This window comes from Mixophyes fleayi, chromosome 6, assembly GCF_038048845.1.
Source record: "Mixophyes fleayi isolate aMixFle1 chromosome 6, aMixFle1.hap1, whole genome shotgun sequence".
Classification (NCBI taxonomy): Eukaryota; Metazoa; Chordata; class Amphibia; order Anura; family Limnodynastidae; genus Mixophyes; species Mixophyes fleayi.
Window position 1 is genome coordinate 62,987,010 of NC_134407.1, and position 15,902 is coordinate 63,002,911.

At 40.9% G+C, this 15,902-nt stretch overlaps 1 protein-coding gene across 1 annotated transcript in view; it reads left to right on the plus strand.

The window, feature by feature from the left end:
• The first annotated feature begins 15,166 nt into the window (after window positions 1-15,166).
• Window positions 15,167-15,902, plus strand: part of C6H17orf67 (chromosome 6 C17orf67 homolog) — a 65,828-nt gene continuing 65,092 nt past the window's right edge. The window contains exon 1 of the mRNA XM_075215213.1: window positions 15,167-15,500. Within this exon, the coding sequence (XP_075071314.1) occupies window positions 15,446-15,500 (55 nt within the window). The 5' untranslated portion in view covers window positions 15,167-15,445. The remainder of the gene's footprint in view (window positions 15,501-15,902) is intronic.

Here is a 15,902-nt window from a genome sequence, read left to right on the forward strand (position 1 = left end):
CTCTCTCACGCTGCCCCCTCTCCCCTCTCTCACGCTGTCCCCCTCCTCTGACCCTCTCACGCTGTCCTCCACTGCCCCTCTCACGTTGTCCTCCACTGCCCCTCTCACTCTGTATCTCCCTCCACTGCCCCTCTCACGCTGTCCTCCACTGCCCCTCTCACGCTGTGTCCCCCTCCACTGCCCCTCTCACGCTGTGTCCCCCTCCGCTGCCCCTCTCACGCTGTGTCCCCCTCCACTGCCCCTCTCACGCTGTGTCCCCCTCCACTGCCCCTCTCACGCTGTGTCCCCCTCCACTGCCCCTCTCACGCTGTGTCCCCCTCCACTGCCCCTCTCACGCTGTGTCCCCCTCCACTGCCCCTCTCACGCTGTGTCCCCCTCCACTGTCCCTCTCACGCTGTGTCCCCCTCCACTGCCCCTCTCATGCTGTCCTCCACTGCCCCTCTCACGCTGTCTCCCCCTCCACTGCCCCTCTCACGCTGTCTCCCCCTCCACTGCCCCTCCACTGCCCCTCTCATGCTGTGTCCCCCTCCACTGCCCCTCTCACGCTGTCCTCCACTGCCCCTCACGCTGTGTCCCCCTCCACTGCCCCTCTCACGCTGTGTCCCCCTCCACTGCCCCTCTCACGCTGTGTCCCCCTCCACTGCCCCTCTCACGCTGTGTCCCCCTTCACTGTCCCTCTCACGCTGTGTCCCCCTCCACTGCCCCTCTCACGCTGTCCTCCACTGCCCCTCTCACGCTGTGTCCCCCTCCACTGCCCCTCTCACGCTGTCTCCCCCTCCACTGCCCCTCTCACGATGTCCACTGCCCCTCTCATGCTGTGTCCCCTTCCACTGCCCCTCTCACGCTGTCCTCCTCTGTCACGCTGTACCCCTCTGCCGTGCGCCAGTCATAGAAAGAACAAACAACACAAAAACTTACCAGTCCATGTGGCACCGGGACCCAGCATTCTCCTCTCTCAGCGTAAGAAAGGTGTAAGCTGAGTCCTGGCGCCGCACGGATTGGTAAGTTTTTGTGTTGTTTGTTTTTTGTATGGCTGGCCCGCGGCACCCCTGTGACAGCTCCGCGGTAATGCATTCCCCATAGGCTTCAATGGATAACGCCATCTTCAGATGGTATAAAACAAAGGGCCTGTGCTCAGGCATGTATGTCCTTGAAATCTGATCTCCTTAATCGGGTGTCCTTCTTCTGGATGATGGGGGTGACTAGTTGGAGCAGTTCCTGGAATGTGGGTTCATTCATTCTCAGGAAATTGCCGAAGTCATTGGGGTTGTTGTCCCGTATCTCATGTAGCCGGGGCATATGAGAGAATGAGTCTCTCCTCTTGAAACACTCTTTGGTCCAACAAGATCTATTCTTTCTTCTTATTTCTCTTTGGGTCTGTACTTGCATGGTAGTAATACTACCAGTCCTGTGACCCTTCTTGCCACAGTGAGCAGGAAAAGAGCAGCTGCTTGTTGTTCTTCAACAGTATCCATATTGGTAAAAAAATTTGTTGATGTGCGGTTGCGAATGAACGTACACTGTACACAATTATGCGCTAACGAAGGAATGAATAAAGAAAATGTGTTCCCATCTCTATTTTACGAGGTTTTGGGTGGTTACTATTGAACATACTCTACCCTTTATTTAAATTTATTGGGGATATCATTACATGGACCTCATATGTTGTTTTAGTGTGTACAAAATTCACTCCCTGGACGGTCGGTCTTTCGTTAATCATCTAAAACGTGACTAGTATGTACTAAAAAATCGTCAGAGCGTTTGGACCTCCAGTTTTGGGTAAATCCGTTGTAGATAACATGTCGGTTGGAAAATTCTCCAATGTGTACCTAGCCTTATTCCGTGTGTCTTCCCTCCAATATCTATATAAGATTATGCAATGTCCTTTCAAATGGAAAAAGAAGGAAAGGTGGAACTGTGCTTGTTTTGCTTGTAAGAAGTTTTAAAGCATTTGTAGGAGGTTCATGTCATGGACACTAGTCTTCAGAAATTTTGGTAGTTTTAAACTTGAAAGGTAATAGTGAAAAATATAGACTGTTTTAATACTTTATTGAGAATCTGTGTCCCTTCTTAATAGGTGTGATTTGGTAGTCATTGGACTGGTACCCCACAAGGCTGAAGCAGTGAATATTCTTGGATCACAGACAATTGCAGTACCAATACTTAAAACAAAATTAGGAACAGAAGTGGCGCTATTGATAAACTCAAATTAATAATTGTTGAATCTAAATCAGATTGTTCACCTGTGTCAGTTTATCAGTTTATGAGCTCATCAGTTGGAGAGAGAATTAAATACACAGCAAGTTCTGCATGTACAATTAGCTCTGCTTTATTAGTTATAAGTCCATATCTATATAGCACAAAATCACGTATTACAGAAAACTACGCCCCAAAAGGTTTTAACCACTCAAGCTTTCTTTACACAGATCTTGCTACATTCTCACATTTTCACATGGGAATACTCCCCAGGGGGTCATGGGTATAGTTTCTTGCATATAATAAATAACTCCTACAAGCTAGCTGTATCTAATCTGTCTTTAAGCTATAAGAGAACAAAATGGCTATAAGGCAACAAGATTCGTCGTAAGTTGCTTCCAAGGGAACAAAAATATGCCACTGTGGAGAAAGAATGTCTCGCCATAAAATGGGCTACAGAAGCTCTGCGCTATTATCTCCTAGGCAGAGAGTTCACCTTAATAACAGATCATGCACCATTGAGATGGATGCAGAACAACCGGGAGGTAAATGCCAAGGTAACCCGCTGGTTCTTGGCACTGCAACCTTTCAAGTTCTCAGTAGAACATAGACTTGGGATTCTGCACAAGAATGCATATGCATTGTCACAAAATTATGCGCTCCTCGCGAAGTCCGCGTCCCCCTATTTGGAGACGCTAGGGGGAGGGAAATGTAACAAAGGAAGGCATTTATCTGACAAGATGCAGAGAAAACATACAAGCAGAGTAAACCACTGGCGCAGTTATCCACCTAGATTGAGGTTAAACCAGGTAAAGACTTATCTATAGTTTAAAGTTTGGTTAACTTACATGATTTGAAAGCTCCTTCCTCTCAGCAAACAGACAGGTTGTGTCTGTTAGTGCAAACAGAGCCAGTGATAGGCGTTTCCTCTTAAAAGGAAGGTGGGTGTGTCACCTGCCCATCAAGCTAAGGCTGGCGGAGGAGTATCATGTATAAAAGTTTGCGTCATTTGTTCACTGAGACCAACGCTGGGGAAGCTGGATGGTCTTGAGAGAGCTGGTCTGTGTCTAGCTAGCGTTTAGGGTCTGCAGAATTGCTGTGAAATTCATACGATGGCAAATACATTTTAACCATCCTGACAATAAAGCTGCATAAAAAGAAGAAGTTATTCGGGTGTGCTTCAGCAGTAGCGGGCTCTTGACACAATATATATATATTGTACCAAAATCGCACACCTCTCATGGTACTTTTGTCATCATCAGTTGCAAGAATACCCAGTAGACATCAGCAACATGAAAACTTATTTTATAAATCAAATATATTTATTGTTTTCATCACAATAAATTGCACAACTACCATCAGGATGACACCAGCAAGCAACTACCTTTTACTTGCACCTTCTGGTGACCCTAAACACTAACTAGACACAGTACAGCTCCCTACTGACTGGCCAACTGGTTCAGCTTCAGTCACCCCTAACAATAGCACAACTCAGGATTAAATACACATGTCTCCTCCCACAGGCTTGGATGACTGACAGGCGACACTCCCACCTTGTCTTTAAAGGATGGCTCCTCAGGTGTTCTGTAACGCCTAATCAGCACAGCCACCCCTATCAGCTCTGTGGATACAAACAAGTTTAAGCATGCAAGTAAATCACTTTTTACATTTACTTTACCACATGTCTCTGACCTGTACATTACTTAACATAAGCACAGTGCTACACCCATGTATGACTTGGTCTGCAGCCTTTTACCTGCAGACTGTAAGCTCCATAGCTAATTCCACTATTAGAGGCCTGTGGAAAACCACTCCCATTGCCACAATATATATAATAATAAGGACTAGTAACAGTCCATGAAGTACAACATGTATAAAACCTGATATCCATCCTCCTATACCTTTGACCCAATCGGCCAGGTACAGCCATGAAAACTATCCTAGATAAGCATCTCCAGTGTGTTCCTTTAAAAATGTATATTTCATGTCTTATTTTTTTGTGAGTGTTCATCAATTATTTTCTCTGGGTTATCTGTGTCATTAGTTAAAAAGGTACAAACCCGGGCTTCAACTTGAATATTTAGGGTCGGGCAGTACCCTCCAGACTAAGCTGTCAGGTAGTCCAATATAAACCTATTGTCTTGTGTAAATGTAATAATGTGTTGGGCCACAATACTCGCATATACATTTCAGTGTTGGATGTAAACCCCTACAGTCATGGGTTGCTCTTTTCTTTATTTGGTTGGGTTAAACTTTCATATTAGAATTTTTCTTATTATGTATAATGATCTCTACATTACTATTGGCATGAGTCTGGTTCTTCCAGACCTAGCTTTCCTTTCTAGACTAGTACAGATCTACAGCCTACAGCAAAGGAAAATAACGTGCAATCAATATTCCTCCTGCTAATATCAATGAACACCACTCTCTGGTGTCCCTTGGACCTTTAAATAACTTGTAAAATACATTTTACTCAGACTCCCCTTGTCTGAAGATCTTGCAGTGGGATGCATGTATTTAGGTGTTATTTCCCTGTACTTCCACTGCCATGGGACTTGTCAATAAGACCTGGAAATGACTCTCATATCTGGGTTCAAGACTCTTCCTGACATGATTTTTCACGATCACCCAGGCCCCTGGTTGCAGTTTATGAGTACCTGCATCAAAATTAGGGCAATGGAAGAGATCACTTGACCATGTATTTCAGTTAGTTGTTTCTATAATAAAGCAACATAGTTCAACAAATCATCATGTACATGCTGTAGTTGCTATGGAAAATGGCAGCCTGTTCTGTATGATGTGCCAAACATTTGGTGCTAAACCTGTGTCTTTCCTAGCAGTGTTTCTTAATGAGTGCAGGGCCATAGGTAAGCATGAGATCCATGGCAAGCCTGTTTCAGCCATTATTTTCTGCATTTTCAATTTCAGAGTACCATTAAGGCTCTTAACACATCCCGAACTTTGGGGTCTGTAAGGGGTGTGATGGGCAGATATGATTCCCATGTCTTTTAACAGTTCCTGGAATCCTTGCACCATAAAGTGTGTGCCTCTCTCACTTTCAATGACATCTGGTACCCCATATCTGCAGATTAGCTCACTCATAATTTTCTTGGCTACTGTTTAAGTATTTGCTTTCCTGTACAGCCATGCCTCCAGCCAGTTATTAAAGAGGTTGAAACAGGCTATCACATTCTCAAAGCCCGAACATTTGGGAGGTTGAATAAAGTCTATCTGTATCCTCTCATAGGGATACTGTGTCTGGGGTCTGCTTTTCCGTGGAGTTGGGACAGACTTACCTGGGTTATTCTATGCATAGATCAGGCATCCTGCCACTAATGCCTGTGCTGCTTGTATGACTGGGTCTAATTGTGCAGAATAGTATGCAAGTGACCTTAGCTTGCGACCATGTATCTGTATTAGTACTCCTTGTGCGTGTGCACTGACTTCATGACAAAATAATGTGAAAGGCTTGTCATACTCTGGCAAAATCAGTTCTGGCGCAGAAGTTACTTCATCTTAAAATTGGTTAAACATTTGCTTCTGCTCAGAGGAGAGTATAAATGGCTTGCTATCATCCAGAAGTGCTAATGTATAAGCACAGATAATAGCTCATAAAGTCTTAAGGCTTTTTCATTTATGTACAAACATTGACTTCCCATCAATGCATTACCATATCCATGATACAAAGAGGTATTTACAGTATATGATGATTATAGCACAGTAAATAAGGGCAGTGAATGTCTTTACAACAATGATTGACTCAAAACTATTATGAGGATAAAAATAAAAACCTCTTGTTATCTACCATAATTTGACATTACATTACTTTCTTTCAAACCATCTAATATAAAATTTGGTATAAAACAAAACAAAAACAAACCCAAACACTATTTCATATTCAACTACGTTAGTCCATTTCTCCTTTTCTTTTCAAAGACATACCTTAGGACATACTTAAAAACCACCTAGTTCATGCATTTGCTATGCAAATAGCCCATAAAGGCTAATATCTCTTTCCAAAACACAGTGATCATTACTCAGCAGAGTCTACGTTATTTAAATCCTTCATTAGTTTCTACTTATGTTTGTTGTGGCTGTGGACCAAAACATATTGCAAACTTATATTCATTGGAAGTTGGATAAATTCAGTCTGGACTTCTCTGTAGCTGGAGACCTTCTGTGAAGAAAAAAACTTTTGCATAAGATTAACATTTATTCATTAGGGATTACAGTAACTATCATTAATTCACATATCCCAATTAGTGTGTGTTATTGCATGTAATACGCTTGTACACCATTATCAGATAACCAGTAAACATTTTTGTGCAGTGAACAGCTGCTAATAAGACACTCGTTTAAATGTTTCTCTGTGTAACTTAACTGTGACGCTATGCGTTTCATGACATGAAAATATGATTTCCTCAAAGGGGCAGTCCCTAATCTCACAAACAGGGAATTTGAAAGTGACGTGTCCTGGGCAAGTGTTCAAAGCCACTCCTTTCTCATAATCACCTAGTACAGCCCCCTTGAATGGCTCTAATATGTTTTCCGGGTTTACAAACAATAAATCTGTAATCTTGGTTCCAGGCTTTCAGCCATTTGAAAGCAAAACTGCTTCTCTCATAAATCAGAGTACTCTTGTTAGACACCTCACATTGTGTCTGTAAATCACTTAACATTTTCTCAACAAAATCTCCCATCACTAAATATTCACACATTTCCAGATTCTGTGATTTCCATGTTGAAATTACAAATATATTCACTTAAACAAGTCTCGCTCACAGACGGCATTTTATCTCGTAACATTTCTTTATGGACATAACAAACCCTCCCGATTTCTGAAAACATTCATCAGCGCCATTTTTACACAGATTAAAACCGCTTGTTATATCTACATATAAAAGCTCACTCCCACATTTCTCAACTTCATTAAAGAGAAAGCTATTTTTCTCAACTTCAGAAACAAAATGATTTTGTTCAAATACAGAAACAGCTTGTTGGACCTCAGCCAGCTGAAGGTCACTAACACTATCTGTACATTATTTACAGTCTTGTCCATCCACTGAATTGTGCAGTGACGAACCAAAGATTTTAAAACTTCTTTTGCATCTCTTCAAAAGCTTACAATTAAGCAATGCAGGCATTACATTTACAAATATACAACTTTTCCGACCTTGAAACATGTCTGTAAAATGGTCAAGACAGACAGACATGGATCTCTCTCACACGCAGTAAGACGGAGCATACAGAGAGAAAAAAATTAACTGATATCTTCAAGCCTACTGCTGTGGAACTACAAGTCCCAGCATTAGACTAAATACAAGTTAGCACAACATGTTATTACCAAATTATTGAAGCATATTTGAAGGACCTTTTTATCAATGTTGCATACATTGTCAAATAGCAAAATACAGAGTCCTTCTTATCCCAGCACACTGAAATCTTTTACACAGAATAAGGGAGGGGGACAGTTCACTCTTTCAGCTGCGAAGCATCAAACATACAGTTAGCATATCCACATATATTGCGACTTTCCAGATCTCTTAACTTTCCTATGCCACCTCAAACTATCTCTTGGTGTTTGGGCTCAATAACCCTTTTATTCTTGTCACATTACCACTTGCAACACCCTCGTTTCTCCATGTTTCTCCCTCCGTTTCTACATGTCAATTCCTTCTTTGGCTATCCCCGCTTTCTTGAAAAATTACTTGCAGACCTTCTGCTCCCCCCACATCCTAGAAATCTGCGCATCATTTCTATGGGGGGGGGGGGCGGTTGCTGTCATCAATTTGCTTACTGTCTATATTCCCCTATATTGACATTACTTTTGAGTCCCAATAGAGACTCTGGTCTAGTTTCTGTGGGTTGTCCCAACAGTGGACGTTCCATTCTGTGGACACCTTGGGGTGGATGTCCGGTTCTGTGGGCTCCAAACATTGGATGCCCCTTTTGGACTCCTTACACAGGATGTCCAGTTCTTTGGGCTCTTTGCACTGGATGCCCCTTTTGCAGAATAGCCTGACAGCATCTGGGACGAAGGTCTGCCAAACTCATCTAACTTCTTGACAAAGTTTTGGGGATGGTGTTGGTGTATCACACATGCACTCAAAATTCACTCATCTTTCAGAAATCTGATTACCAATGCAATTGCAGTAAACAAATTGAGTTAGTAATTACTGTATAAATCTGAGACAGATCTGCGTGCCTGATACCTTAGACGGACATGAGGAAGCTCTAAACAGAGGAGCCTGACGAGTAGAAAACTCTACTCACCTGTGTTATAGTCAGAATCCTGTGTCCAGGGCGACCTCCAGTTCTGTCTGTCCCTTAGCTCAGGTCAGCAGTCTCGGTGTGGACCTCCAATGCTGTCGAATCTAAATCAGATTGTTCACCTGTGTCAGTTTATCAGTTTATGAGCTCATCAGCTGGAGAGAATTAAATACACAGCAAGTTCTGCGTGTACAATTAGCTCTGCTTTATTACAAGTCCATATCTATATAGCACAAAATCACGTATTAAAGAAAACTACGCCCCAAAAGGTTTTAACCACTCATGCTTCCTCTACACAGCTCTTGCTACATTCTCACATTTTCACATGGGAATACTCCCCAGGGGGGAGTTGTTTAATCTGCTGTTATGCCATATTCAAGGTCATGGGCATAGTTTCTTGCAAATAATGAATAACTCCTACAAACTAGCTGTATCTAATTTGTCTTTAAGCTATAAGAGAAGAAAATGGCTATAAGGCAACAAGATGGCGTCAGCTTAGCAAAATCACATTTCTCAATAATACATCCCAAAATAAAATAGTAATTAATTCAAAGGGGGGAAATTCAATTCGGCCAGGAGTAATGCGGTGCTAATATTACTACCATTAATACAGTAATTTTGACTCAGATTTCAGGATTAAAGATTACCGTACTAACAGTAATAATGCGCACTATTACCGTATGACCGGTAATAGTGCAGGCTGCAATACTTTCGTGATTAACGCGGCCAATTGAATTCTCCCAAAAGAGTGTATATACTTTTTTCTTTCTTTTTTCCAAGTCCCACAAGTGGACCTCACAGAGAATACACAAAAGTCACAGCACTTGATACAAATGATGTTCCTCAAGTTCCTATTTCTTTCCTTATTGAGCTCATAATGATACGATTATATTTGTACCAAAATCCCAAAACAAGTCATTCAGGAGTATGTTTTTTCAGATTTCCTCCCAGAAATATATGTAAAAAAGCAAAAAACATCATAGTGCAATACAGCATAAATAAACTTATTAAGGTGTTTGTAACCAATTTAATGAATAAGTATACAATTAATGTAATCCGCATGCAATACCCAGCAAGTTAGAGAGATCTGCAGCACACCCCTAAGTGGACACACAAGATATTTTTCCAAGAACAGTATATATATTATAGTGGAATTCTCCATGCTTCTTTTTCATTTCACAATGTGCTTCTCAAGCTTTCTACTATAATTCGTCTCTGTATGAAATAAGCAAATAAAAAATAGCACTAAAAGTGCATTATCTTTTATTAAAACTTTAAAGACATTTTATTTGTAGATATACTCACAAAAAAATTGCTGCGGTACTTTGAATGAATTCATAAGGGTGGGCTGAAAAGTATGACTCGAAAATAGGGACTCTCGTTGATTTGAGTTAGGACTGTTAGCAGATGCGCGCATGACGTGGCGGGTGACTTACACACATTTGCAAATGTGTGTAACTAAGAATTTTATATACAAGTAGAAATAGCAGCTCTGTTACTGGTTAACTGCATTGGATTTGACTGCTGTTAACCTATATTACAATTGTGTATCATTGATATTCAAAATGTTTCATTATACGGCGCTATTAAAATCAAACCCTGGAAAACACAGTTTGTAAAAACAATTCAAAATTTGTAGGGGTTAACAATAAACTTTTTAATAATACAATTTCTTATTATGTATGTAGGGCAAAAATGGGATTACAATAAAGAATTATTGTAAAAAATGAGTATCTAATAGCCACGCGTTTCCATGTGGCCTTGTACCTCCTTGCCTCTGTTCTGATCTGTACCACATGTCTGATTACCTGAAGGCAAAAGAATCATGGTTGCTTCCATGCCATTTAGCAATCAGGCATTGAATCTGGAGAGATGCATCACGTATATTGAGTGAAAATGCTTTCTGTTCCTAATAGCTTCATTTCCACCCATTGGGATCAGGGCTATATGTGTATCCTCTACTGTCCCTGTAATGTACAGTAGTACTGCTGTAGGGATGTTGTACAGAGGCTAACACATTGGCCTGAAGACATGCTCCCTGGGCCGGCACAGGGGTACCAGTTGCTGGTTTTAGAGGAGATGACGTCTGCAATACAGCCACCAGATAGTCATAGTGTTGACATTTTAACCTTGTAGACACACTGCACCTGTCGTCATTTCTGACTGTCGACATTATGGTGTTGACAGGTTAAATGTCGACAGATTGACTACTTCACATAAATTCAAAGCAGAAAGCACAGAAAAAAAGAAGTAATTTTTGTCACCTGTTAATAAGGTGCAAGTGATATGACAGAAAAACACACATACCTTAGAGAATGTGAATTGGACGTTGCAGCGTGTGGTTGAGCTTTGCATGCCCTTACTGTAAATTAATTGTGTGTATATGATTGTTTCTCTCTCTGCTTCCCTGAAATTGTAGGCTGTAGTAAGTGTCCTTTACGCTCAAAGATAAATTGGATGTTCTTGAGGTCACTGGCATATAATCCATTTCTGGGCATGCGCTGAGTAATTTTACACAAAATACGACGCGTATCTACATGTACATTCCTTAATTAATCAGGCCAGAAACCTTTTTGACTTTAACTATTACCACCTTATTAGGTATATGTATTAATCTCGTTGTTTAAAACAATTAGATTAAATTAAATCCTCATTAGATTAAATTCATCCATTGTATGTTCATTAAAACAAAGCTTTACTATTTTGTTTTGTCATTATGTTTTTATTATATGGATAATTGGCTTTGTGATTATGTATCCTTAATTTATATGCCCAGACACAAAAGAACAATTATACACAATTATACCTAGCTCTACTTTATAGAGAATGTATCAAGTGTGTTTATTAGTATTCTATCATGGTAAAATATGCTGAAAAATAAAAAGTATTCTATATAATTGTAGATATTATTATTCATTTATAATGAGCCACGAACAAACAACAATGCTGTATAGTGGGGAAGTTTATGACATAGAGGAAGAAATAAGTAAATTGGGTGGATGAGTTGGGTGCATTCTGGTTTGGTTAAAGTGTGTAAGGATTTACTAAGGAAGTTAAGGTTTGTTTGTCACCTGTTATTAAATGTGCAGAATGTCTGACCGCAGACGACTTTCAATCCAATTTTAACTCTACTGTAAATTCATCCTTTTGTTAGGAACCCCTCAGCCAGTACAGCAAAACCCGGAGTCTGCTCCGAATGTCTGGTGTTCACTGTTGCCCCTAGTGGTGGGGACAGGCTTGGCTGTACACAAACAGAGGGTCGTGAGATGTGCACTGGCTGGGGAGAACCCAGGAATAGAGTACCATGGCCGTAGAGTAGGAAGTGCAGGAGGGAGCCAGGAGAGACACCGAGTGGATGGTGTCAAGACTGATATATCACTTGTGGCCACTGGAATGAATAAAGGAACAGCTGATAGAGAAGTCCCCTGATACGCAGCAACCTCTGTACCGGTGCTTGTCCGGAAAGGAACGGAACCTGCAGTGATACAGATGATGGAACTGAACATAGGCAGTTGCCAGGGGTAACTGCAACCTACAGTACCAGTGAGAGTCCAGAGATTTGAGGAAAACAGTTATTGGGCAGTTGCCAGGGGTAACTGCAACCCACAGTACTGGTGAGAGTCTGGAGATTTAGGGGAAACAGTTCTTAGACGGTTGCCAGGGGTAACTCTAATTACAGGCACACAGTGATATATGTAACAGTCAAAAGTACCTGTGGCAAGGTTGAGTCCGGGGGCAGAGGAAGATGCAGTGATGCTGCAGGGGCTGCGTCTCCGAATACAGGTAGGATGAGCGGAGGAGTTGCAGATCACGCCGGAGCCATGCCTGGGAGCACGACTTTACTGGGGTCCAGGAGATAGCAGATTGGAAGTGGTGAGTAGATAGTAGAATAGTCAGGAACCAAATCAGGTCTGGTACACAGGAAATCCACACAGGAGAAGAGTCAAAGCAGAGCCGAGTCAGTACACAGAGAAATCCAATGAAGAGTAGTCAGGAACGGAAACGGTCTGGTACACGGGAATACACTAAGCCAACAGGAACAGGTCACAAGGGCACAGGACACTATAAAACATATTACCAGCAATCCTGCAGAGGATTAGCCGGCTATTTAAGGAGAGCAGAACCAATAGGCTGCAGGTGATAAAGAGGAGGCCAGGTGAGTGAGCTAGGAGAAACAGGCTGGCCAGGTGAGGCATAATATAGAAATGAAAGCATGAATTGAGGGCAGAGTCTGACAGAGAACAGACCTAACTGACCCTATCTAATCTATCTGTCTATCTGATCTACCTAAACCAGTGTTGGCTAACCTGTGACACTCCAGGTGTTGTGAAACTACAAGTCCCAGGATGCTTTGCCAATATATCGCAGCTTATTGCTGGAAGGGTATGCTGGGACTTGTAGTTTCGTAACACCTGGAGTGCCACAGGTTAGCCAACACTGACCTAAACTAATCTATCTAAGAACTAAACTACCTATCTAAACACCCAGTGGCTATCTAACTTACCTATCTATCCCTAACTATCTATCTATCTACTCTGACAGAGAGCCCGACGAGTCATAACACCTTTGAGTAAAACTGCTGATATTATAAACTCTAAAATTAAATGGGGGGAGGCTGCACAATTAACACAAATAATAAGCTCATGTAGAGTTAGGCGTAAAGCAAAAATAAAAGGGAGCAATAATTCACCTTGGAAAAACCATTAAAATGTGCAGAGTTTGGAGTGTCCTAGTTCAACTTTAAATTGCAGTGCAAAAATAAAGATATTTAGTATTTACGCCTTACAAATCTACGATAATAATAATAACTACATGCAAAATCAGCCAGTATTTGCCCTGCAAAAATAAAATAAGTGCATTTGTACCTCTTGCATTGCAATGTGGTTTGTTCAGGACCAAATTTTGCTCCTTTTTTTGTTTTGCTCACATAGTATAACCATACTTGCAAACTCTCCTGGAATTTCCAGGAGGTTCCCAAATTTCGGGAAGTCATCCCAAACCCCTGGAAGAGTAGGCATCCTCCCGGATCTTGGTGACGCGACTCATGTCATTAAGCCCCGTTCCTGCTATGCAATGCTGTAAATTTCTGTATTTCATAGCAGGGGTCGGGGTCATAGTGACGCAATATGGCAAGTATGAGCACAACTAACAGCAACCATTATTTACATAGACAAAGTGTCAGCAATGTGAGATGCACATCAGATTTAAGAGGATAAATGCAAAAGACACATCAGCTATTAAATTTTCATTTTCTTTTTTATTGAAAACAACCTGTAAAGTACAGCAGGGACAATCTTTCTTGTGTGTAGATGAAAGTAACTAATAAGTCCCGCTAACAAATATAAAATGAGGATGAGCAACGAATGAAGCAGTATGAGTTTGAGAGGTGAATTCACAATCATAAGCAAACAGCTAGTGCTGGTGACAGTCATCGTCATCAGTGCGTGTGTTTTGCACTAGCCCTCAGCCACCTGCAACAGTGTCTCTTTGCAGATCTACATCAGTCACAATTACGTGAACACACTTACTGGTACTTGGCCCATGTTTGATCATTCCTTCTCTCCCCTGTTCTACCTTTCCAATTGAAAAGAGGTGCAACTGTCAGATATGAACAAATCTGCATATGTATGCTTTTGTTTGTGGATATGCATAGTACAAATTTATTGTGTAGCAAAAAAAATTATTTTTTAAAATGTTTTTATTGCAGTACCGTGTTAGCCAGAAAAATCTATGTGATGTAAAATACTTTTGTGTCAAAAAAGTACACAAAAGTATTTAAAATCACATTTATTGTACGGTAAAAAACAGGCATGCATCCAACTCAACATAAGCCCCACAGAATGTAAAAAAATAATTTTCAGTATATGTAAAAAAAACACGTTTTAAAATCCTCCCTTATTATTCTCAAAACCTCCTGACGATTTGTTGAGGTTCATGTTACCAGGATGCAGAAAAATTCAGGGAAGTTTGAAACTCATATCTTAAAGTGGGTAGATGTGCACTGGCAGGTGCATAGAAATGGCCCTACTCACCATCTAAATCTTGCATCAGCTTGAATGGAGAAAATGATGTCCATTTTGCACAAGAAAACCCAGGATTTTGATAGCGTCTGGGATCCTTGTTTCTTTTATATTGAAAAGCCTTAAATAGGAACGTAATCTCTACTTTAGATTTAATAGAATTTATATTGGTACGCGAATGTGAGTGCCTGGGTCCTATGGGTTTGGGGTTGTGTTCTTAGGCGGTTCATCCCTTCCCACTACTCACCACCACACCTATTCTTTTCTTTCTCAACCCGTCCTTCCAACTAACACTTTCTCAGTCCTTTTGTAAGTGTACAATTGGTGTACAGTTGTGACTTTGTAATTCACAGTGGTGCAGTGGGGATTTGGCAGAATAGTAAACATTCCCCCCTTGTCTTTCTTCCCAGGTTCTGCTGCTGCCATGAGAAATCTGTACCTTCCTAACTGAAGTCCCATCTACAAGACTACTGACCAATATATATAATACTCCGCTCTTGAGTGGAACAAAACCTGCACGTCCAGCATTATCCTTTACTGTTTGCCTGTGATGGCTAAAGTGATCACCCTTAGACATCCAAACAGAGTAAATGGGGATATTTAATGGAAAATAATTGTGGCACATTAATAACACTGCTATCCATTGTGTTTGAAGATCCTACATTATCGCTTTTAGAAAGGAAAGGCTAGGTGACTCTACGGTGCGGAATGAAGTGATCCTGCTATTACCATAGAATATATTTTATTTTCTAATTTTTGCTTGTGGGGTGGGGGATGTCACACATATAAATTCCTGGAATGATCACATCTTTGTGTATAAACCAACCTGCTGCAGACCATAAAAAGACTCCAGGGAAGAGGGAAAAAAGTCAGTTGTAGCTGACGTCGAACCTTTAAGAGGTCTGTTTCTTCATACGTGGTGTTCATTTCTGGAACAGCAAGCAGACGGGAGAAACAAAATGAAGACCTTTGTTGCACTGATTATTTTTGTGGTCCTTCTGACAGTTTTCACTGGTAAGCGGCTATAAGATTGGCTTTTATTTAAAATTGCAGCTGCATACATTTCTCTACACTAAGGATATTTTAGTAACTTAAATTGTGCACTAACAAACTGAATCTTTTATTTTGATGTATTTCATATCTATGTAACAAGAAGATGTTATGAGTATTTTTGTGCATGTGTAAACAGATAAGTGACATGCAAATATATTCAATAATGATAGATTTTGTTTACAAATCAGCATTCTTCCTGTGTACATACATACGTAGTAATGCTCCAATTTAATATACTGTGAATAAATATATTCAAACATATACCTACACCAAAAGATGACAATTTAGTGAGTTCTTTATATACAAATATTGTCTAGTTTCTTAACAGTTTATTCATGTCACAGGATGCACAATGACATAGAA